The 24,591-nt window shown below is 44.3% G+C and overlaps 2 protein-coding genes across 11 annotated transcripts in view; one reads left to right on the forward strand and one right to left on the reverse strand.

Annotated features, from left to right (window-relative positions):
• Positions 1 to 18,738, reverse strand: part of RGP1 (RGP1 partner of RAB6A GEF complex) — a 26,093-nt gene extending 7,355 nt beyond the window's left edge. The window contains exons 1-6 of one of the 5 annotated variants that reach the window (XM_085845645.1): positions 18,434 to 18,738; positions 15,431 to 15,548; positions 14,128 to 14,264; positions 12,808 to 12,912; positions 12,433 to 12,582; positions 5,910 to 6,068 (exon numbers count right to left, since the gene is read on the reverse strand). In XM_085845645.1, coding sequence (XP_085701771.1) covers positions 5,910 to 6,068; positions 12,433 to 12,582; positions 12,808 to 12,912; positions 14,128 to 14,264; positions 15,431 to 15,546 — 667 coding nt within the window. In that variant the 5' untranslated portion in view covers positions 15,547 to 15,548; positions 18,434 to 18,738. The remainder of the gene's footprint in view (positions 1 to 5,909; positions 6,069 to 12,432; positions 12,583 to 12,807; positions 12,913 to 14,127; positions 14,265 to 15,430; positions 15,549 to 18,433) is intronic. The other 4 variants (XM_085845642.1, XM_085845641.1, XM_085845643.1 and 1 more) reach the window with 4 other exon arrangements.
• Positions 18,739 to 19,139: 401 nt separating this feature from the next.
• The window catches only part of GBA2 (glucosylceramidase beta 2), a 103,735-nt gene continuing 98,283 nt past the window's right edge, over positions 19,140 to 24,591 (forward strand). For 5 of the 6 annotated variants that reach the window (XR_015049156.1, XM_085845656.1, XM_085845659.1 and 2 more), the window contains exon 1: positions 20,871 to 21,241. Coding sequence is in view for 5 of the 6 variants with exons in the window: in XM_085845656.1 (XP_085701782.1) it covers positions 21,054 to 21,241 (188 nt within the window). In the remaining variant the exon portion in view is untranslated. Of the gene's footprint in view, positions 19,211 to 20,870; positions 21,242 to 24,591 lie in introns of those variants that run through there. The other variant, XM_085845654.1, reaches the window with a different exon arrangement.

A 24,591-nucleotide genomic window follows, 5' to 3' on the forward strand; every position in this document is an offset into this window, starting at 1 on the left:
GATGCAGAAGACAAAACGTTCCTAATTATGAATGACATCCTAAGTCTGGGAGCCAGCTCTCAGAAAGGGCCCTAAAAATGGAGTTTGTTGTAGCCACCTACAACATTAGTTTTCTGGTAACATTAGATAGGGCTATCTTTCAGCTTTCATAAGAGACCGGGTATCACCTTCTCTTGGCGCTTTTAAGGGAGATATAAGCTATTTTGGACCAATGCGTCAAATATTGCTGCAGCCTGGAATAATACAGAAGATGAGACACCAATAAAGACTTTTTCAGTTTAAAAACTTTCAAATGGTGATAAAAGTCAAACTTTTTATTAAAGAACCAATTTCTTGGTACATTGATGTCACAAAACAACAAACAGCATTCCTTTTTCCTCAAATTATACCTTGAAAAGGCACATTCCCCTGACCCACCTGACTTGAAAATGTTTTCTTAATGTAAGAATCCTAAAGTTTGGGAAACAAGTAGAGGTAGATTCAAAGTACACCACCCCAATGCCACATAAATAAATAACAAATCCTCCAGCATGGTGCCAAAACACCTTCAGCGCCTAGCGATGTCGCCGTGCAGCACATGGAGACGGAATTGGAAGGGAGTGGTGCACTTCTGAGATGAATGTGTACAAATGATACTGACTTGCATTACAGCATATGGAGACAAATTTGGGGAGGAGCAGTGTACAATAATTGATTAATTGCAAAATTCAAATAAAGAAATAACAATCATAAAATAATTGATTTCTTAAATCAAATGGCTAATAGCATACCAAAACCACCACTGTTTCATCCGAATCTGTAACTTTTTGAAAATCAAGTAATTCATTGAAAATTGAATAATTAATCGATTATTTGATTAATCAATAAATCAAAAATACCCTTTTTAGCCAAATCACTTGTTCACTATCGTGTCCAAATATCAGCTTCCTCACTGAAAAGGTGCCTGAGATATTGCTCAGAGAAAGAAAATAATTAAGTAATTAATAAATCGATAATAAGTAATGAATCAATTGATGAATCAAAAAATATAAAAATACCATTTTTGCCAAAGCACATCTTCACATTTGTCCCCAAATTTCAGCTTTCTCGATCAAAGGATGGCTGAGATATCACCCGGACAAACAAACAAAAAAACAAATAAAAAACCAATGTCACCCCCAGGGTGACCAGTATCTTGCCAAAATGTGAACATGAGTGACTTATTTATTCGATTAAAGTTACTCAAAAAATAAGGGTTTCGTCGACCTTGATGCTTGACCTTTTTGTGACCTTGACCTTTATATTTTCGTACGGTTAATGGTATCTCTCCAGGACCGTTGTACATAAAATATCAAGAGATTTTAATGAGAACTGAGGAAATAAAATTTTCATGAAAAATCTGTTTTTTCGTCATGTCATCAAATGACGTCATAGCGTCAAACTTTTGACAGATCTGGAAAGCACTTATCAAGCGCGTTCATATGAGATATTACTCGATATGGTATCTAAGATTTCAAAATTTGACCTTGGGGTCAAAAACTTTCGACCTCCAGCGCTAACCATGAAGGTCAAGACCGATCGCCACCAAAAATTAATCAGCTGAGCGCCAGACCATGAACTATATTCCCATGAAGTTTGAAGACGATCCGATCAAAATTACTCAAAAAATAAGGGTTTCGTCGACTCCCCTGATTTGTGACAAAGTGACCTTGACCTTTGACCCTGACCTTGAAAATTTTATGCGCTGAAAGGGACCTCTATAGGCCTCTGATATGCGAAGTTACAAAAATTTCCAATGATAACTGTGCTCTGCAGAGTGATCGATACGTGATTACAGACAAAAAAAAAAAACATACAAGCTGACTAACATATCTTGAACCTATTACAACATTTGCTCCAATCAGTTGATACCTGGGATGATTTCCTAGTCTTGAGTGGGGAAAGAACATGTTTTACTGAACAAGAAGGATTTAGCTCAGGGATCACAGGTTGTTTTGGTAATTTTTGCCTCTGCTAATATCTCTCAACATTTGTTTTGCTTCTGTACCGTATTTTCCAGTGTATAAACCGCACTCTTTTATCAGCAAAAAAAGTAAAAGGTGGGGGTGCGGTTAATACACAGGTACAGAAAAAAATCAGTCTTAAAACGATCAATGCTGAATTTCAATTATATTCCAAATGAACACTTTTGTCGTCGTCGGAACTGCTGTTAAGCTCAAATCCGCCATTTAAATTTTGAAAATCGGTTCAGGTTAAGAGTTTGTACAGCGTATTATAATTTACTGCATGCGAAAATTAAATAAGTCATGCTCAGAAACATCCAGAGACACCCGGAGATTAGGTGTGTGGCGTATATAGAGCCTCGTGGCTCTGAAAACATCATTAAACACAATAAAAAGAAGAACACCTGGTCTCACATCAAAATAAGAATTAGTCACACTAGCTGGAGTTAAATAACGGAGCACCCACATCAAATAAGCTTGCGTGGCAAGTTTCCCTCGTATGTCATGTTCATGAGGAAGATAATGCCCAAAGACAAGTTTCCAGCCGACATCATTGCTCGTGTACAGCAAAAGGGGTGGATATACGAGGGACTTGTAGGGGTGAATATCTTTACCTCCACCACCGAAAGTGAAGGAGGTTATGTTTTCACCCCTTTTTGTCTGTTTGTTTGTGGGCAGGATATCTCAAAAAGTTGTGGACGGATCCGGATGAAATTTGGTGGGCAGGTTGGGTGTGTGACAAGGACGAACTGGTTAGATATTGGTGAAGATCCCGATCCGGATACTAAAATTTTTAAAAAGTGATTATCATTGAGAGAGGGCTAAACTAATATATAGCACAATATCTCAAAAAGTTGTGGACGGATTCGGATGAAACTTGGTGGGTATAGGTTGAGTGTGTGACACGGCGAATTGGTTCGATTTTTGTGAAGATCCGAATCCGGATCTGGATAAGAGTTATTTAATTTTTAAAGTGATTCTTCACCGTTGAGGGCCAAAAACGATCATCATCATCCCTCCATTTTAAAGCCTTTTTCCCTGAGCAGGGGTCAGCTTTTTGTGGGCTCCAATCATGGTACCCTTTCTTGTGGCAATGTTTTTACGGCTGGATGCCCTTCCTGACGCCAACCCTTTAGTCGCCTTCGACACGCAGGGATAATTACCAGTATCCTGGTGCTCATTTCACCGACCTCGGAAAGATGACAGGCTGAGTCAACCCCCTTGATGTTAATTCAGTGGCCAGCGGGGCTCGAACTCAGGACCCCGAGGATCCCAAGCCACCACCCTAACCACTAAGCCAACACCAGGTTTTTTTGAGGGCCAAAAACGATATACTGTATAGCATGATATTTAAAAAATGTATTTGGCCCAATATGTTCTCGTGGATCAGGCATTATGTGGCGGAGGTATGCGCTCTACCGAGCATCCTCCTAATTATACATACTTTTACCAAGTTTGATTTAGATCCCTTCAGCCGTTTCAAAAAAAATATTCCAAAAGAACCTGGATTCAAAGATTTAAATAATTCTGGCTGCCAGACCATACGTCCGATCAGGTTGAAATTTAAAACGTATATTCCCGATGACTACTAGATAACTGTGAGGTTTCACGTCCATTGATGAAGCGGTTCAACAGAAAGAATTTAAAAAAAGATTTTCATTCAACCCAACGTGGCTGCCAAACCTTGCGACATATTAATTATTCGTGAACACCATGGCATCCCCTAGGCTTGGGAAACGTGTGTGAAGTTTTCCATCGATCTGTCAACCAGTTCTGGAGAATAGTATTTTTAAAGATTTATTCTTCAAATAAACCAATGCTGCCAGACCATGGGACCTATGACATTTACATTTACACCATAGATTCCCCAAGGTTAGTAGATCATGTGTGTGGAGTTTCGGATCAATCTCGGAAGCCGTTCCGGAGAAGATTTTTGAAGGTTTTTATTTTCAATCCAATATGGCTGCCGAACTACGTGACCTATGACATCATAAATTTACATTCTGCTTCCAATTGGCTGGGGGATCAGGTTTGTGAAGTTTCGTCTTAATTGGATAAGGTGCGTTTTTATATTCAAGATGGCTGCCAAACCACATGACTTACGACATCATCATTTTCACACTATAAGCAGCAATGGTGTGAGATGATGTTTGTAAAGTTTCACGTCGATCGATAAAGCGGTTCAAGAGAAATAACTTTTTACAATATTTTCCTTGAATCCAATATGGCTGCCAAATCATGTGACCTATCAATTGTTCATGAATACCCTGAAATCTCCAAAGCTTGGAGAACATGTATGGTTTCCACTCGATCTGTCGAGCCATTCTGGAGAAGGTTTTTAAAGGTTATAGGGTAAATGTAATATGGCTGCCAAGCCACGTGACCATCCATCCACCATTGGGACCATACTCTGTGCAGAGCGTTGGTGCTGCTTAAGCAGTCTCCTTGGCTGTTGGACACAATCCTGGACGGTCGCCACTCCGCCACAGTATACCAGCATGCCGGCACTCATTTTGCCAACCTCGGAAGGATGACAGGTCGAGTTAACCCCACCTGGTATTAATTCAACAGCTGAGCGGGATTTGAACTCAGGACCCAAGGATCCCAAGCCCATTAAGCGAACACCAGGCATGTGACCTCTGTCATCAAAGGAGGGGAACTTTATGTTCCTCATGGATAGGTGGTCATACCTGTAAAGTTTCATCTCGATATGTTCAGCCATTTTGGAGGACATGGTTTTTAAGGGTTTATTTATTTATTTATTTTAAATGTGGATGTCAAACCACGTGATCGATGACATTTTTTTTTTCTGTCAACTAATTTATCCCAAGATGACCCTCAAAAATTCTCGCACAGATCGGATAAAGCATTCCACTCGTCAAATTTTGGCTGGGATATCACTTCACCAATGATGTCATGGTTAACAACACATTTCCCATGGGGAGTACTTGACGTGCAATGTTTCAATTTTTTTTTCATGGAAGTGTTATGGAGGTCCACAGATTTTCCTTTTTTTCAACATGGCTGCCACACCACATGACCTGTGATGTCATAATTGTCATTTAAAACATTCTACATGAGTAGTCACACCTATGGTGGAAATTATGTCAATTACACAAGTGGTGGCAGAGAAAGTTAATTTAAAAGAGAATCACGGATGGACAACCTGAAAACATCATGCCTCCGGCGACTGTCAGCGGAAGCATAAAAACCTGGAAGACATTGGTTATCAATTATTATATTTTCATGAAAATTTTCATTTTTGTTGAATGACCACAGAACTGCAGTCTTTCAACTTCCTTCAAATCGCAGCTATAAAGTGACAGCTGGGCTCATTTAAATCACAAAAGTCACAGTTTTAGAAAATAATTGGTGCCAAAAGGGAATTAAGCTTTAAGGAATGAAGGGATGGGAGTGGGAGGAGGAATTTTTTTTTCAATTTATATTGCATTTTAAAATGAATGCATTTGTTGGGGGTAAGAAAATAATTAGAGGGAGAAGGGTGAGCTGAGCAGAGAGATTTAAATTGGATGGAAGCATCCAGACCATGTGGAATGCAACAGAATATATGAAGAAGGAATGTACGGTATAGTGATTAATACAAAGGACATCTAAGAACAGTTTTTGAGTGATGGAGGAAGACAGAAAGCAGATAGATGGAGATGGAAGACAAAGATCAAAACTAGTCTGGTCTGTGGCATACTTAGTGAATCCAAACTAGTTACAAACAGCAAATAAAGAAAAACATATGGTCCAATGGAGGACAACAATTAACAATGTAAAAAAATAAATAAATAAATATATTTAAAAAAAAAAATATATATATATATATATCTATCTATCACCCCCTATAACCCCAGCATGCATCAGGCTCTGAAGAATTATAGAGATTGCAACATTCCTCGAACTATATGAATGATTTCATACTTGGGCTACGTTGTGCTGTTGCTTCCATAATGAGCTCAGTGGCAACTTCAAGGAGGTTATTGTCCCTCTTACAGCCCTCCTCATCACCCTCCTCATCCAGGAAGGGATTAGCAGGAGCTACAGACTCCCTATCTCCAGGTGATCGGTAGTCCTGAAGGCCTGAAAACAAGAAAGCACACACTCAGCAACATCTGTTGGTCATTAAATCAACGGGAAAGAAAAGCTTCCCTTGTGGATCTGGAACTCTAATTTTCCATTCGGACATCATTGCTTCGCACAATAAGTGTTGTCTGATCACTTGGTGTGAGCTCTTCCATGAGCCTTAATATTTGCAAATAAATATATAAATGAAAACCTTGGTTCAAGTTCCAAATGATACGTGATGTTGATTTGTCCATTTTCCACTAATGGCTTTGCAATTCATGAATACAGTTCACGTCTCCTAAAGTCCTCGTCTTGAAAAGCACACATGCACACACACCCCAAAATACTTATACACTCGCCAATTAAAAGAGGTAAAAAAAAATAAAAATAAAGGATAAGCGACACTATTTGTTGAGATGGTGACAAAATCAATACCCAATTCACATTATGCAGGTCAATCTATTACGAGGGCTGTTACAGACCCATACACTGACCTTCCTATTCCCAGGTAAAGTATTTATGTACAATTCTTTTTCACTTTGTTTAAGATTCAATACTTTGTTTGAGATTTCCTTCAAATAAATATTCCAAGAAAAAGAGGGGATTTCATCATCATTAAATATGTACAAATGTGCTTGAGAATAAAAAATAAAAAAAATGTGCAAATGCTCTTGCACATCGGTGCCATGTGCTGATCATAACTACTAAGTTTGGTGAATTTCTGCACAACCGTTTAAGAGGAGATAGCATGACGGACAGACACGGAGCCAATTACAATGTCAATATCCCCCCCCCCAGTGTTTTTCAAAAAGCGTGGGGATAATGAAACACAGGAAGAAGAGGAAGAGGGACGCATGGATGAAACGTAAAAGGAACAAACCAACTGACAACAACCAAAAAGAGGTGAGGGAGAGAGGTAAAAAATCCCAATAACATGGAAAAAGGGAGTGCTTGCGAATGGGGTCATTTGGGGTAGAAGAGATCATGAGTATGGATGGGGGATGACCTGAGGTAGTGGTGAACAGCTACCATGAAGCCCTTGAGGGAAGAATGGGATTTCAGCACCTTTTCCGGTCTTTGAAAACGAATCACTCAATCATGCTGCTGTCGTACTATAATGTATCGTCACGCACCTCGTAGGATCTTAAACTTCCACTAATCTTTAACTAATCCTAGCAGATGGTTTAGGTATCAGCAAATCATTGAACAAAATTCAATTGAATCACGACCCACACAACGATGTTCGTTTTCCGCCTCTCAATGTTACAGATCCCTCAGTAGCGTTTATAAAGAGCAGGTTATAATGTGCCGGTACACCAGCAAAATTTCAAATCCCTTTCCTAACATGACCCGGAGAGATGGGTCCTGCTCGGTCCAGTTGCCATAAGGAACCCAACATGTCACCCCAACAATATTGAAGCTCACGGGACAGATCAGATCAGAATGTTACATACTGTCATATCCAGGGGGTTAGCCCCGACCTGGATGGATGGCCAAACAATTTCCCTTGGAGGCTTACAGCCGAGATTCTCAGAGATTACAGCGCACGTGCGTGGGAAGGAAAGGGCGGCAAGGACGGAGCAGATGGAAGCACAGCACAAGGGGGGTTATCTCGAACCCACGACAAATAGACAGACACAAGCAACTTAAATAAATACGGGGTTTAATGAAAATAAATCAGATATTTACAATGGTAATAATCAAACGTGATAGTAAAACTTGAGGTAAATTAAAGCCTAAAGTCAAGGCGCCTCCATGCAGACTTAAATACAGACAAGGGGACTGATAAACAAAGAAAAAGAATCCCCCCTTTATCCCGGCACTTATCTGTGTGCCCAGCGGTGAGTTTCGGAAGCTTGAAGGTCACCAAACCACAAACATAACACTACGGAAGTAGTAAAATGGTCGCCATGTGCCCGCTTGAAATTCCCCAATGTATTTTACAAAACTCTTTTCTATTACCTCCTTTCAGGATGGTTTGATAAGTGCATTTGAAAAGTATTTATCTCAACATATTTATCCAAAAATCACTTGATGAATTTTCTTCCAAGATTTTCACCCTGTCGCTCCAGAGTGATTGTCAAACAAATATACCCATTTCCATGGTCAGCCACCAAGAAGAGGTTCAAGTCTCTTGAACTTCCAGGCCTCATAATCATCAATGACCTCTCCATATAACAAAGCTGGCACCTAAAAGCCAGATACACTCTAGGCATACTCTGTTGTTCTGAGGCTTTCGTTGAAAAATCAGAACTACTCACAGCTACAAGACTTTTATCCATAGCTCAATGGAGACTGCTCTCCTCTGTGAGCTGGTGCCCCCAGAATCACATCTGTGTCACCTGGATTATGTTGGAATCAGCCATGATGAAGCTGAGGTGCACGGTCCGTTGCTCTCGCATCAGAGATAATTCTGTGTTTTTAATTTTTTTTTTAATTTTTTTAAACTTTTCTCCTCCAGTCCAGCATTCTCTGCTCTCTCACCTGTCTGTCCCCAGTAACTCTAGGATGCATGCTTTCTTCCAGTAACCTACATCCTGGTTTTATAACTTCTAATATCCAGGCTGAGTGCAAACCTCAACTCGTATGTTCCTCGCTTCTCCCGTATGTGGAACTATCTTCCAGAGGCTGTGCTATCCCTCACTTCAGGGCTTCAAGTAGGTGGTGTACCACCATCTCTGTGCTCTCCCATCGTAACCCACAATTTTTACTACCTTCATTCACCCTACCTAACCAAATCCAATCACTTACAGGTTAACAATATTCCTAACAGTGGGTCTATTTGGACCCCAGGCCTACATTTTGATGCATTATTTCTATATTAGTTTTACAATGTATTTCATGTTTTATTTGTTTGTTCACCAATATGTGCTGGTAATAAATATATGTGGTTTTAAGATCCCACCTTTATGCACACAGTCACAAGCAAATCATTTTTGGGGCCCAAAAAGCCCTCAGTTGTTTTCGTTCATTTTTGCACATACGAGGTCCATCTAAAAAGTAACGGGACTGAGCCTGCTGTGTGCTCCACTTACACAACTTGAATGAACGAGTTGTGTCACAGTCCTTCGCAACATTCCAGCAATATATATGCTTGGTGATGGTTGACTGCGCTAATTGTGTGATTTTTTTACAGGTCGTGCTTTACACGTTGTCGAGTCTGAGTCGTCGTGAGTAGAGAGCCAATCTGAAGTTTCTTGCTAACCATGGCAAAACACCTTCCGAATCCTTCGCAATGCTGCAAGTCTACGGGGAAGAAACGATGTCACATACACGTGCATTTGAATGGCACAAGAGGTTCAAAGAGGGATGGGAGGAGGTTGAAGACGATCCACGGTCGGGAAGACCTTCAACGAGCAGAACGGCGGACAACATCGAGCGTGTGAAGCAGATGGTGCGCACAGATCGGAGACTCACGGGGCGGATGATTGCTGAGGAACTTTCCATCAACAAGGACACTGTCTGGAGCATCATCATTGAAAATCTCGAAATGCGCAAGGTGTGCACAAAGATGGTCCCCAAGCTGTTGTCCAAGGACCAGAAACAGCAAAGAGTCACTGTCTGTCAAGATATTATCGAGCGCCTCGAGGACGATCCAGACCTGCTCGGGAGAGTCATTACTGGCCATGAATCGTGGATATTCGAATACGATCCCGAGACCAAACGGCAGAGTCGTCAGTGGAAAAGTCCGGCATCAAAAAGACCAAAGAAAGCAAGGATGTCGAAGTCGAAGGTCAAGGTGATGCTCATCGCGTTTTTTGATATCAAGGGCATCGTCCACTTCGGGTTTCTACCACAGGGTCAAACAGTGAATCAATACGTGTACAAGGAGATCCTCCGGCACCTCATGAGATCAGTCCTGGACAAGAGGAGGGATCTGTAGGAGAACAACGCTTAGTGCTCCACCATGACAACGCCCCTGCTCACAGTGCCCAGAGCATCCGACAGTTTCTGGCAGAGAGGAACGTGCCAACTCTGGAGCAACCTCTGTATTCGCCAGACTTGCCCCCTTATGATTTTTTCCTATTCCACAAGCTCAAGAGGGTGATCAAGGGGACCCGATTTCCTGATGTGGAGGCCATCAAAAGGGCCGTGACAACGAAGCTCCAGAGGATTCCAGAAGAAGCCTTCCAGGGGTGCATCGAAGCGTGGAAGAAGAGGATGGACAAGTGTGTGAGAGTGGAGGGAAACTATTTTGAAGGGGACAAGCTGTGATTTCAATATATTTATTGGAATAAAATTTCTGTGAAGTCAGTCCCGTTTCTTTTTAGACGGACCTCGTATGATTACTTCACATGGTATTTGACCAAGCAAGTCCTCTAAATGTTTTTTTTTAATGCTTATATTTGTTTACTTTATTACTAAAACATCATCCAATCAAAATATGCTTCCTCGTGAAACTTTAGCAGATTGAATGAAATTTCGTGCTTCTGAGTTGGGGTCATAAAAGACTCCAGTTAGAACGTTCATTTTAGATTTAATATTTATTTTTTATATGTTGGTAGAATGAGGGTTGATATGTTTCTTTACTTCCTCTTTATTCATTCCATTACATGTTGATTCCGCCGACTCCCTCACTGCCCCCACTGTCAGCGAACTGCCATTTAAACTCAGTCACTTTGTCTTCCCGAGGCCTCTTCCTTGTAAAGGAAGAAATATATAAATTGAAAAACTCACAGAGTGACACTTTGCAAAACAGAACGAAGTAGAACGGCACTTGGAAGAGCGCTTACCTCTGCCAGGCTGAATAGTTTACGTTTTATATCCCATTGATAGGCTGGATCTGAACCAAAATCATATTGGCTTGTTCTTGTCACCCAACCAACTCAAATCTACCTAATTTTGGCAGAACTCGACAACTTTTTGAGATATCATTATATATTGTTACGAATTTCGGTCCGCCCGGCGTGTGATCGGCCACGTAACTCGAATCGCGACCGCGTCGCCCACCGGACGGACAATTCAGTCGTGACCCTCCTTGGAACTATCGCCAGGAGATAGTCACGGGTGGGTCTTTCGACCACACTACAATCGTACCAATCGGCCACCCGCGCAGGATAGGGTTGTTCGCCAAACTCGACCTACCTAAGTACCTGCGCGGGTAGTTAACCAGGAGATCGTACCTCGCCGCTGGCCGGCCAAGGACACGAACCGCTTAAGCGGTCCGCTCCGTGCTTCAGTGATAACCGAGCGGTGTTATCGCCGGCCCCGACGGACTTGATTATCTCCTATCGAGCTCTCTCCGGCGCTCTCCGTCTGCCTTTCCTGTCGGCTTCGAGCTCCGTCTCCCGACTCTGCCCCACCGACACTGTCGCACCGACACTGCCGCCGGCTGCCGACACTGCACTCGACTTGACTGCCCCGTCTCCCGACTCTCCAGACTGTCGACCCTGCACTCGACTTGACTGCCGACACACTGCTGCTGCTACTCCACTGCTCCCACTTGACTTCCACTTGACTGCCGCGAGCTGCGTTGTGCTCGCGCTTATATAGGCCGAGGGAGGAGCGCCTATGCAAATTTGTGGATCACAGCGGGTTCGGAGGCGGGGTGACAGCACCTGATGCTCAGCCATTGGATGGATGAAAAGTGGGCGTGAATCATTCCTGATCCGCTTTTCAAGGCGAAAGGAACCCATTCACAACCCATGGTATGATGTGTGGTAGAAAGGCGGAGGTGGCGGGAGTTTGCTGCGGTGGTTTGGGAAGGGTGTTGGTGGAGGCCATTTGGTTGTTGGGGGATGATTGCTCCAAAATAATGATAGAGAAAAGAAAAACGGCTAACTCAAAGGATCGCAGCCCTCTGAACACGGAAATTCCCTCTAAACAACGGTGGGGAAATCTAACTACACATATACTTATCGTCATAACTGATCTAAGAACCCTTTATGGTGTATTGCGAATTTCCACAGCCGTAACAATATGTAAATATAGTGTTTGGCCCTATCTCTCAATTTAAGAAATTAGGCCAATGTTGACCTTGATGAAAATTGAGGATTTTAGAAACTTGGCCTATGTTGACCTCAAACATAGTTGGTGGTTAAATTTAGTGACCTGATATGAAAATCCTCTTCAAATTTGAAGTCAATCAAGTCAAATTTGAAGGATGAAAATTGAGGATTTTAGAAATTTAAAAAAAGTTGTTGACCTTTGTCCTATGATGACTTTTTGACTTCAAAAATAAATAGGATTCCATCGCACCACCAACTCCACCATTTGGTGAAGTTTCGTGAAGATCGGTTTAAAATTGTGACCTGAAGGCGATTAAAGGTGCGTGCACAGATAAACAAAAAACAAAAAAAAACAAACGGAACGTACTTGATGAACGTACTTGTCAAAAAATATATATTTGCCAAATAATAACATGACAAGATGGTCATACCTGGAAAAACAAGAACCCGGAAAGGAACACGCAGCAGTTTAATTGGCGAGTTCACACGCTGGCATCCAATGGTAAGTTTGTAGGCGTACTTCACTGCTTGTCCTCGGAATGAGGCCACAGCATCCGATGGAATAATCTCACTGTATATGTCTGCAAACCCAAATCAGCCAGTCCAGGCTTTTAGATTACACCAACTTCGATTCACTCTAGCCATTAACAAAAATTAATAAAACCTGGATTCACTTTTAACACCATCGTATGCAGTGATGAAGGTCATCATAGTGATGCAAGTTTTCACCAAAAACCAACATTTTATCCCTTTCAGTAACAACACAACCAAAACATGACACCTTCAAGAGCAGATTTAAAACTCACAAGTTTTGCTTTCACCCTCATCAAGCCTCAGGTCACAAAAGAGGATCTTGGGTGGTGTTGAGAGAATACATTGGCCTCTTTCTCCTGCACAGACAGACATGCAGGCTGAGAGGAAATTATCAGCCAAGTCAAAAAGTGCTCACTAATAAAGTCCAAGTCCATTTCCTCCCACCTATAGGTGTTCTCACAATACAAAACTTTTGAAATGACGTAATCTGACCCAGAATGCTTTGTGTGTATGTGCAGAAACCCCAGGAAATTGCCGTGTTCAGGGTGAAATACATTATTTTAATGTGTACACGATAAGGATTGTTACTTAAAATGGCTCACAAGGCTTCTAAAAGAAGCTGAAAATACTTGGAAAAGTATCTGCGAAAATGGCTGTGTCTCTGCACAATGAAAGGCTTTGAGAACTTTCTCAGCTCGCCAAACAGGAAGCTGCTCGTACTGAAAACTCCGTCCAGGTGGATGGGCACATGCTTCACAAACCCCCGACGTATCACTACCATTGAATGGACTGCGTATCTGGATTAGGCGTTTCTGATCATCGATAGTAAGGACATATCTGGGGCTTTGGAATGTGCAGAGCAAGTTAAAAATGATATTTACTATTCATCATGTTTGTGTGGGGTGGGGGAGGGGGGTAGGTGGGAGCTACAGGAGCTGTGGGGGCTGGTGTATATTGCTTGTTATGTTCCAGGGTCACAAGAGAAATTGTATTTGATTTTTGCATCTGTTGCTAAAAGGAGAAGTGTGTGTGTGTGTTATATCCATGGCTAAGGCTTGCTTGTATTAACAGGAAGTGGTATGAACCAGACACCTCTCATGCACAGAAATTTCTCGTATTTCCTTTGTTTCCGTGAGTTCAATTTGCACTCAGAAACATAACAATTATGGTAAACCAACCTGAAATTGCCAATCTATCATCTAAATTATGAAAATTATGTTTAAAAGACTTTGAATTACAGATTTTGCTGTAGCAGTGGCAGGTTAAAAATACCCAGCAAGCAGAACCAAGTCACTGAAACCACAGACAGAGTATGCACAAAAGGCCTTGTTTAGAATTCATACATCATTTCGAAAGTTGCGTCTTGAAAACTCCCTGTCTATTATAATCATTAACCCACCCTGTATGTCCATTTCCTTTAAATGGTAACATTGCCCTATGGTATGTCAAATGTTTTCCCAATGGGTCTGAAAATTGAAATAAATAAACAAAAACCAATCTCACTACCTTGGAGTGCAAGATTAAAACTACAAGTTGACAGTCCAGACACTAAAGGATCAGCTTTTTGACCCAAGCAGACCAAAGGTTCTGACCTCTATTTGGAACGAAAACAGTCTCATTTTCAGCCTGGACGTCGAGGCCGGTGGTTGGTGGTGGAGGCAGCACCACTGCACTCTCACTTGCATGAAACTGGCAGTGAATCTGAGCACTGGCCCACGCTAGGTTCTCACTAAAACACACACAACATACAGCCTCGTTTGTTCGATAAACCAAGATGTAAGATTATTGAGAAGACCAATGCTTCAGTTGGTTGCAGAATGATGGCCAGGTTAGATTGAGAACATTGACAAATACTGATGCAAGTCATTTGCAAACGTACTCAACACACATGACATGGACTTTTTCAATTCAGTGACATGATTAATGATGCATTCCCGCAAGGCATAAACTGGTGGAGAGCAAAAAACATTTTACAAGGAACTTCAACATATGAGGAGGCCATTAGGTCCATCAAGCCTACATGATGGTTGCCAACCTATGGTTCTTTATCTGTGCTCTATCCCTTTCAAATGTTGAGCATCAAGTAAGGAAGCAGCACATACCATTATAAAGTCTTTAATTTGACTCGGATGGGGTTTGAACCGCCGACCTCCCAGACTCAGAGAGGACACTCTAACCATGACCCCACAGAGTCTGGTGTATTAATACAATGACATCTTTCATTGCTTAATCATATAGTCACTGACCATTCTTTGACTTAATGCTGCAAGACTTGTGAAATAATCTGAAAATGTCTTGTTGTGCAAAACTTGAGGAATTCTATTTAAATATTTAAAATTTTTACTTAAATTGTGCTCATGGAATAGCTGAACATATATTTTGTTCAGGACAAAGACATTATTAAACACCATGCACTCAAAAATAAATTACAAGGTTAACCTGGTGAACCTGCATCATGAGTCAGGGGTTTGGATGGAAACACAAACCAACTAACTGAACCGTCACTTTGCAAGCATAATAACAATTGATGGAATTGCTGGAACATTGATCGGGTTTTGCTAACCGCCATAGGAATCGAAGAGAAGCTCGGGCATTAACCCTTTGTTGGAGCAAAAAAAGTAATAACAACAGCCTCTTCTTGGTATATTTTTTAAAAAGTGCAAAGAGCAAAATTCACTCCAGTTCCAAAGAACAACTTATTTTGTAGAAATAAAAAGAATTGTATTCTGATCTTCGTTGGAATATTCCAATTAAAGTTGATGATAGAGTCACAGCAATAAAGTCAAAGCATGGTAAATTGCCACAAGATAAATATGGCACAGACGATGTTTTGTGCAACTGCGCCACTATAAGGCCTCTTGAAAAGCTTCACGAGGTAGCGTACAGCCGACACACCATGCAGTGGAAGAGGCGTTGTGGTGAGCAGTATTGCTGAACGTGAGGATGCATTCCAGCAACTCTCCAGCGAGAAACACCGAGCCTCTCACCAGCTTTGCTTGCACGTCAATCATCTCTGCAAACGAAGCAAAACCCAAGTCAAAACTAGAACAGCACCAGATAGACCGCATACCTCTTAACATGGCTTAACAGGTTGTGTTTTGTATCCCAACGAAAGGTCGAATCTGGATCCAGACCTTTAACCAAAATCAAATTGGCTTATTGTCATCACCGAACCAACTCATCCACCAAGTTTTATCATAACTCATCCACAACTTTTTGAGAGCTCTCTCAATTGTAAAGAATCACTTCAAAAATTAAAAAAAATATTGTCCTGGTCACACACCCAACCTGCCCACGAAGTTTTGTCTGAATTAGTCAACATCTTTTTGAGATATCCTGCACACATACAGAGCGACAGAGACAGACAAGGGTGAAATTATAACCCCCATCCACCTTTGGTGGTGGAGGTAACAAAAGTGGCTCAAAGTACAAATAATTTTATGGTATAAATAGAATGTCGTTCAAAGATAGTCACATCCAACACTCCAGGTGAAAGTGGGTAGTCACAGAATGACAGCATTGCAAATACAGTATCAGCAAAAAAATATGGAAATTAATAACTACATTTTCATTTATCTAGAAACTTTACATCATTGGCAGACTTAGAGAGCAATACAAGGAAAACGAGAAATGCAACTGAGAGTGAACAGTTTAAATTCGTGCAAAACTGATATTCCACACGCATCACCTTCAAAATATTTCTCAAAACCCATGACGGGTAACTTGCTGGTAAAGAGCACTAAATCAGAGAAATGCAACTCGAGCTTGGAGTGGGCTCCTCAACCAAAGGAAAGGCAATTATTAACGACCTACTACATTTAGATGTAAATGCGTCAATGCAGATGTTTATGCTTCTGCCCGCATTAAATATCAACCCACCTCTCCGACAAACCACCTCTGGCTCTTCCCTCTCCCACAAACCACTTCCCGCTCTTCCCTCTCCCACAAACCACCTCCCGCTCTTCCCTCTCCCACAAACCACCTCCCGCTCTTCCCTCTCCCACAAACCACCTCCCGCTCTTCCCTCTCCCACAAACCACCTCCCGCTCTTCCCTCTCCCACAAACCACCTCCCGCTCTTCCCTCTCCCACAAACCACCTCCCGCTCTTCCCTCTCCCACAAACCACCTCCCGCTCCTCCCTCTCCCACAAACCACCTCCCGCTCCTCCCTCTCCCACAAACCACCTCCCGCTCTTCCCTCTCCCACAAACCACCTCCGGCTCTCCCCTCTCCCACAAACCACCTCCCGCTCCTCCCTCTCCCACAAACCACCTCCCGCTCCTCCCTCTCCCACAAACCACCCCCCGCTCTTCCCTCTCCCACAAACCACCTCCCGCTCTTCCCTCTCCCACAAACCACCTCCGGCTCTTCCCCCTCCCACAAACCACCTCCGGCTCTTCCCTCTCCCACAAACCACCTCCGGCTCTTCCCCTCCCACAAACCACCTCCGGCTCTTCCCTCTCCCACAAACCACTTCCCGCTCTTCCCTCTCCCACAAACCACCTCCCGCTCTTCCCTCTCCCACAAACCACCTCCCGCTCTTCCCTCTCCCACAAACCACCTCCGGCTCTTCCCTCTCCCACAAACCACCTCCCGCTCTTCCCTCTCCCACAAACCACCTCCCGCTCCTCCCTCTCCCACAAACCACCTCCCGCTCCTCCCTCTCCCACAAACCACCTCCCGCTCTTCCCTCTCCCACAAACCACCTCCGGCTCTTCCCTCTCCCACAAACCACCTCCCGCTCTTCCCTCTCCCACAAACCACCTCCCGCGCCTCCCGCTCCCACAAGCCACCTCCCGCTCCTCCCTCTCCCACAAACCACCTCCCGCTCTTCCCTCTCCCACAAACCACCTCCGGCTCTTCCCCCTGCCACAAAACACCTCCGGCTCTTCCCCCTCCCACAAACCACCTCTGGCTCTTCCCCCTCCCACAAACCACCTCCGGCTCTTCCCTCTCCCACAAACCACTTCCCGCTCTTCCCTCTCCCACAAACCACCTCCCGCTCTTCCCTCTCCCACAAACCACCTCCCGCTCTTCCCCCTGCCACAAAACACCTCTGGCTCTTCCCTCTCCCACAAACCACCTCCGGCTCTTCCCTCTCCCACAAACCACCTCCGGCTCTTCCCTCTCCCACAAACCACTTCCCGCTCTTCCCTCTCCCACAAACCACCTCCCGCTCTTCCCTCTCCCACAAACCACCTCCGGCTCTTCCCCCTGCCACAAAACACCTCTGGCTCTTCCCTCTCCCACAAACCACCTCCCGCTCTTCACTCTCCCACAAACCACCTCCCGCTCTTCCCTGTTAAAGGCAAGCTTTGGTGTGAAGGAGGGTTGGTAGGGAAGGTATGTGGATGTGTTAACATGTTCACACACGTGCCTTTCTTGACCTAACCGCGTGTTTAATGTGTTTCTTGGCTTTTCCCGTTCCCGAAGGGACAGCAGAGAGTTGGTTGTACGTGCGTCAGTCCGAGTCTGCACGCAGACAAACTGAAATAATACACCCCACGTGTCCTTAACCACAGTTCAGTTCGACAAAGTGGTCTCATGTAACCATGACCAATGTAACTATTACTTGATTTGTTTTACATTGAATGTGCATGATGTCCGAGGTAAAGATGATTAATCCTATTATCCCTCCATCATGTTTACACCTTGTGTGTCTGTGCTGTTATCAAGGGGACATACTTTTCTTATAATAGTGTGTGTGTGTGTGTGTGTGTGTGTGTGTGTGTGTGTGTGTGTGTGTGTGTGTGTGTGTGTGTGTGTGTGTGTGTGTGTGTGTGTGTAATCCTGCTGACACACGGTTCTTGTGTAGTTGAATTTAACCATGAGAGATTTTTTCACGCTCCAGATGTCCTACATACAGACAAAATCAGTACAAAACAAGTTGAGGCCTACCTGGTCTTCACGAAATTTGGACGCATCGGCTGGATTTGTCAGCGTGGTTCCAACAGTAGTGATAAATAACGCGTCAAAAAAACGAAGCTCCAGACACTTTACTCGGTATCAATGTGTTTTTAACCTCGGACACGGTATTAATGTGTGGAGAAACGCAGCGTGGGACGTGGAAAAAAAATGATTTCCTGAAAATAACTTTCACAACAATACAATCTTTAACGACCTTTCCCCTGGATGAATGTACAGATTAAAATTGTATAACGTGCTCTCGTTTGCTTCACAGCCCGTGATGACCACACGTCGAGACAATGTGCCAAATCAAAATAAATATTCTACACCACCGGAAAACCTGCCACGGTTACACCGCCACATATATATAGATATATCTACAGTATATATACATCCTTATGAAACGTAACTAAATAGAGCTCAAGTACTTTTGACTTTTTAGAAAAGAGAACTGAAAAACAAAATAAGGTATTGAGTTGGGCCGACTCGGTGACAAGACCAAGTCCATCTGGATGCAGATCCGGCCGATCAGTGGGATGCAAAACATAACCTGTGTAGCCGACCGAGTGTCGTTATAGTTCACTACGGTATAAGTACCGCGCACTGTACATGTAATTATTCACACGTGTGCGTTAATTGGCTTCACTTGGCAATGTAAATCAGAGAAAGGAAAACCAGGAAACCCGTGGGTAAATGTGTGAATTATTCAATGTGCCGCAGTCGAAGCAGTGTCGGTAATACAAGGGATATCATCATCATCACGTGAGGGTGAGGGTGAGGGTGAGGGTAAGGGTAAGGGTAAGGGTAAGGGTAAGGGTAAGGGTAAGGGTAAGGGGTCTTTATAAATGAGGGAGAGGAAGAATGGGACGAATGTATTTAGAGGACTGGGAGGGCAATGGCAAACCAGCTGGATTCGAGCATAACCCTTGTCAAGAAAGAGCTTCAAGGAGGCAACGTGGAGGGAGGTGGAGTAAGTGGGAGGAGACAACGTGGAGGGAGGTGGAGTAAGTGGGAGGACACAACGTGGAGGGAGGTGGAGTAAGTGGGAGGGCACAACGTGGAGGGAGGTGGAGTAAGTGGGAGGACACAACGTGGAGGGAGGAGGAGTAAGTGGGAGGGCACAACGTGGAGTAAGTGGGAGGAAACAACGTGGAGGGAGGAGGAGTGAGTGGGAGGAAAGAACGTGGAGGGAGGTGGAGTAAGTGGGAGGGCACAACGTGGAGGGAGGTGGAGTAAGTGGGAGGGCACAACGTGGAGGGAGGTGGAGTAAGTGGGAGGGCACAACGTGGAGGGAGGTGGAGTGAGTGGGAGGACACAACGTGGAGGGAGGTGGAGTAAGTGGGAGGAGACGACGTGGAGGGAGGAGGAGTGAGTGGGAGGTGACAACGTGGAGGGAGGAGGAGTAAGTGGGAGGAAACAACGTGGAGGGAGGTGGAGTAAGTGGGAGGAAACAACGTGGAGGGAGGAGGAGTAAGTGGGAGGAGACGTCGTGGAGGGAGGTGGAGTAAGTGGGAGGACACAACGTGGAGGGACGAGGAGTAAGTGGGAGGACACAACGTGGAGGGAGGAGGAGTGAGTGGGAGGAAACAACGTGGAGGGAGGAGGAGTAAGTGGGAGGAAACAACGTGGAGGGAGGAGGAGTGAGTGGGAGGAGACGACGTGGAGGGAGGAGGAGTGAGTGGGAGGAGACGACGTGGAGGGAGGTGGAGTAAGTGGGAGGACACAACGTGGAGGGAGATGGAGTGAGTGGGAGGAGACCACGTGGAGGGAGGTGGAGTAAGTGGGAGGAGACCACGTGGAGGGAGGTGGAGTAAGTGGGAGGTCACAACGTGGAGGGAGGTGGAGTAAGTGGGAGGAAACAACGTGGAGGGAGGTGGAGTAAGTGGGAGGAACCAACGTGGAGGGAGGGGGAGTAAGTGGGAGGAGACGACGTGGAGGGAGGAGGAGTAAGTGGGAGGACACAACGTGGAGGGAGGAGGAGTAAGTGGGAGGACACAACGTGGGGGGAGGTGGAGTAAGTGGGAGGACACAACGTGGAGGGAGGAGGAGTGAGTGGGAGGAGACGACGTGGAGGAAGGAGGAGTAAGTGGGAGGAACCAACGCGGAGGGAGGTGGAGTAAGTGGGAGGAGACAACGTGGAGGGACGTGGAGTAAGTGGGAGGAAACAACGTGGAGGGAGGTGGAGTAAGTGGGAGGAAACAACGTGGAGGGAGGTGGAGTAAGTGGGAGGAAACAACGTGGAGGGAGGTGGAGTAAGTGGGAGGACACAACGTGGAGGGAGATGGAGTGAGTGGGAGGTGACAACGTGGAGGGAGGTGGAGTAAGTGGGAGGACACAACGTGGAGGGAGATGGAGTGAGTGGGAGGTGACAACGTGGAGGGAGGTGGAGTAAGTGGGAGGACACAACGTGGAGGGAGGAGGAGTAAGTGGGAGGTCACAGTGCGTAAAGGAGAAGGGGGTAAATGGGACGATGTCGTCGAATTGAGAAAGGGTTCAGAGACGGAGATCGAAACCAGAGACCAAGACCATATTATGTTCCATTGAGAGGGTTAATTTCGCTCGAACGGATCTCCATCGGTGTCCCCCTCCTTCCCGCAGAGTTCGCCCAGCCATGGACGACGCACCGCAAGGCTCTGAGCTGTTGATGCGTCGATACTCGGGCAAATCCTTGGGCTCTGGAGTTCCCACGGACGGGTGGAGGATCTGCTTGAACCACGAGTTCGAGAAACCTCGCAAACCCTTCTCCTTGGCCAACGTGAAGCCGCGACAGGCGCTCGCTTTCTCCGGCATGGGGCTTCGGTAAGCAGCAGCTTCGTTTTTACTCATTTTCCGGCGATCTGCGAGACCGTTCGTGCCAATTCCCCGCCCACCTGTCGGGCTTCCCGTGTGCTTTGGTTACCTGTAATCCTATCTTTCCCGCCGTCACGGCGACCATTCCGTCGTGGCTCAAACCAATGTCCCATCATTAGAAACTCTTGTTCCGTCGCACGTCTCTGCTGCTGATGCCCCGGGGTGTGCTAGTTAATATTTTAATTTTGTTTTTTAATGTTTCAGCCTTTTCGTTACTCTCATCACTATTCCGTGCTACCAAAGCCACAACTCGAGCATTCAAAGCTGTTGTTGGTGTTTTATGTCCACTTAGTTTTTGAACATACATAAAGGCTCGTGGAAGAGTAAAGAGCACCTGGAGGGCAACAGTCGGATGTGCAGGTAAAATGGAACAGGTGGGAAAGGGTTGCAAATGAGAGACAAACGTTAAGGAGCAAGAAGAGACGATTTGTCCCATCATTGGGTACTTGGTTACAGGTGCACGGAAGTTTTGTTTTCACGAATTTCACCTCCATGTGACTGTGACAATGATATCCCAAAACTTTGTGGACAGATTCGGACGAAGCTCGATTTTGGTTCAGGTCCCGGATCCAGATCCGGTCTCTCATTGAAATGTAAAATGTATAAACTGTTTAGCCTGGTGGAGATGTGCACTCCACTGAGTGCTGTTCCCGTTTCACCTGCACCGCATTGGTCGTGCAATGCTGCGTAATGAGGAAAATGAGAACTAGAAAGAACCTAAAAATGCAAAGCCCCGTCCACATCCGCTTCGTATTCGGAGCTAAACTTGATGAAAACGACAGTCCAAAAAAAAAAATAGTACATTTTTTATTAATTCGTGTCCTCTACAATCTCATGATAAAGTTTTGTTGAAGATTTGATGGCAAAAGCTTGATTGGTTAAAAAAAAAAATGTTACGGCCCGGACATACACACTGAATCTGACTGTTAAACGAGGATTTCGATTAAAACATTTATGGCTGGTCTAGCGCTTCATCGATGACGTCATCCCTTACAATCCATTATTCCCCATCGGGGGTACAATGAGATGTGCCAAGTTTCAAACTTTTCCGATCAGTGGTTTCGGAGATATAATGTTTTATTTTTTTGCATTTAATCCAAGATTGCAAACGTACCACGTGACCTCTGACATCACAATTATCATTGAAGTAGTCTCCATGGGGGTCGCTCCTACCCTGAAAATTTTGTGTCAATCGGACAAGTGGTTGCTGAGGAGGGGGAAGGGGGGGGGATAATAGAGCGAAAAAAACAGTCGAATAATAATAATTATTATTTCAACAAAATTATTAATTTGTGTTCTCCATATTCTCATTATAAAGGTTTGTTAGAAATTTGATGACAAAAGCTCAAATAGTAAAAAAAAAAAAAAAAAGTTCCGGCCCGGACAGACGCACACACAAGTGATTGCAAAACCCCATCTTCCGCTGCACGAGGGACGGACTAATAAATTCTGTTCCTTTTATTGCTATTGGTTCGTGTCGATGCCGTGAGTATTAATGTTTGGTTACTTGTAGAGTCAATATACGGTTGAACCCCAAAAAAATTGCAACAAAAGGTTTTATTGTTTTAAATGCTTTATCAGGTCATGGTGAATTCCAGAAAAAAAAGTCTCGGGTAATCTGACCCCGGTAAAGGGGTTAATTTGCATATTTTCAAGATGGCCACCAATGAAAATTTCAATGTTTTTTTATGGTTGATTTTAGACCCTATAAATGTATTAGCAACAGATAGTAACATGGGATTTCTGAATCAAATAAACATAGTTCCATCTGCCTATGACATAACTATGACGTATATGACGTCATAGTTAAAAGATAAATGAGTATGCCATAGAAAAACTGTTTTATAATATGTAATGACATGTGATGCTATCATTTAACTCCTTGAACTAGTTAAGCTGTCCCTTTCCTCTAATTGCATAGATGGGACATCATCAATCCAAAAGAAATCTGTAGGTATGCCACACAGCCTTACCACAAGCCACGCCCATTGTCGCCCGAGATCATCTCAGCATTGTCATTGTCATCATTCTCATTCTCATCCCCCAACATTTGATTGAAAGGGTTGCTACATGACTGCACTTGGCACTGTCCACAAGCTGATGTGCATGGTAGACCGTAGGTTCTGCATGTGCAACGTTGAGTACTGCACCCGGTAGTACAGTTGCAGTGAACTACCTTAAGCAAAGAGTCTGGTGCAGCATTAATTTAATTCATTGCTGGGATGAACTGATTCTCCTCTGTTTTCCACCCCCAGTCTGTTGCTTCCAAATCTGCCTCTTCTCCCATCCATGTCATGATCTGGAAATACGTGTGGAGCGAATGTTTCTTAGTAGCCGCTTCAGTTGGCGGCAGACGCTCTGGGGTAACAAACGACACAGCCGATACCACTTTCTTTGTCAAGATGCTGTGGCGCAACAAAGTGAGAGTATCTGTTCCCTTTCCACCAAACACCTGGACCATTGCCTTGTACCCAATCTCTACAACTGCATCTGTGCTTTGACCTGGTGTAGCAAATGCTTGGGCACATGACTTCAAACCAGCATCACCTTTCATGACTTTCTGGAAGAGAGATTTCTTGCCAACCCCAAATATGCGCGAAGTCGTATCACATCCAGTAAAGGCATGTACGAACAGCATCATGGTAGATTCCTGGGATCCTAAGAGGCTCTTCAGTCTGTTTGTGATACACTCTGCTTTGGTCCTGCGTCTTGTCAGATCGGAAGTACAAGTCCCGGTTGCCACCTTCAGCAAAATGGTGAAGCAGCAGAATAAGTAAGTCCATATCTTCACCTACCAGTGTTGTTCACTGCAGCTGGGAAGCTCGTACTGCTGCTTGCACGATGTCGTAGTCTGCATCACCTGTTGCGTTTATCACAGCGCACCCCTTTTCCTTTAGCCTTTGGCTAATGATGTTTATCAGTTCCTGCTTGTTGGAACCATGCGATAAGCACTCATCTTTTTTCCCCATGAACATGGTGTCTTCTGTGAAGTTGACTTTGGGATGATGTTTCTTTTGACGACGCTGGTGTGTGCTGTCCTTGATAGATGGTTCATCCGAATAACCGTCGAAGACAACAGTAGCTTTCCCGTAATTCCGGAGTATGAAGTCAGCATAGTCGTTAGCTATATATCGTATGTGCTCCCTTTCATCCACTTAACGCGATGCATCAGTGAGCCACCATCCAACACATAGTGGTCCGTCTTGGGTACATCGTCCGACTCATCCTCGGTAGACAAACCTTTTGCATATTCATCTATTGCTCTCGCAAGCTGTGGCTTGTCCGCTTTCCTGAATATG

Source organism: Eptatretus burgeri, chromosome 11 (genome assembly GCF_056783735.1).
Source record: "Eptatretus burgeri isolate ZD-2024b chromosome 11, Ebu_testis_v1, whole genome shotgun sequence".
Taxonomy (NCBI): Eukaryota; Metazoa; Chordata; class Myxini; order Myxiniformes; family Myxinidae; genus Eptatretus; species Eptatretus burgeri.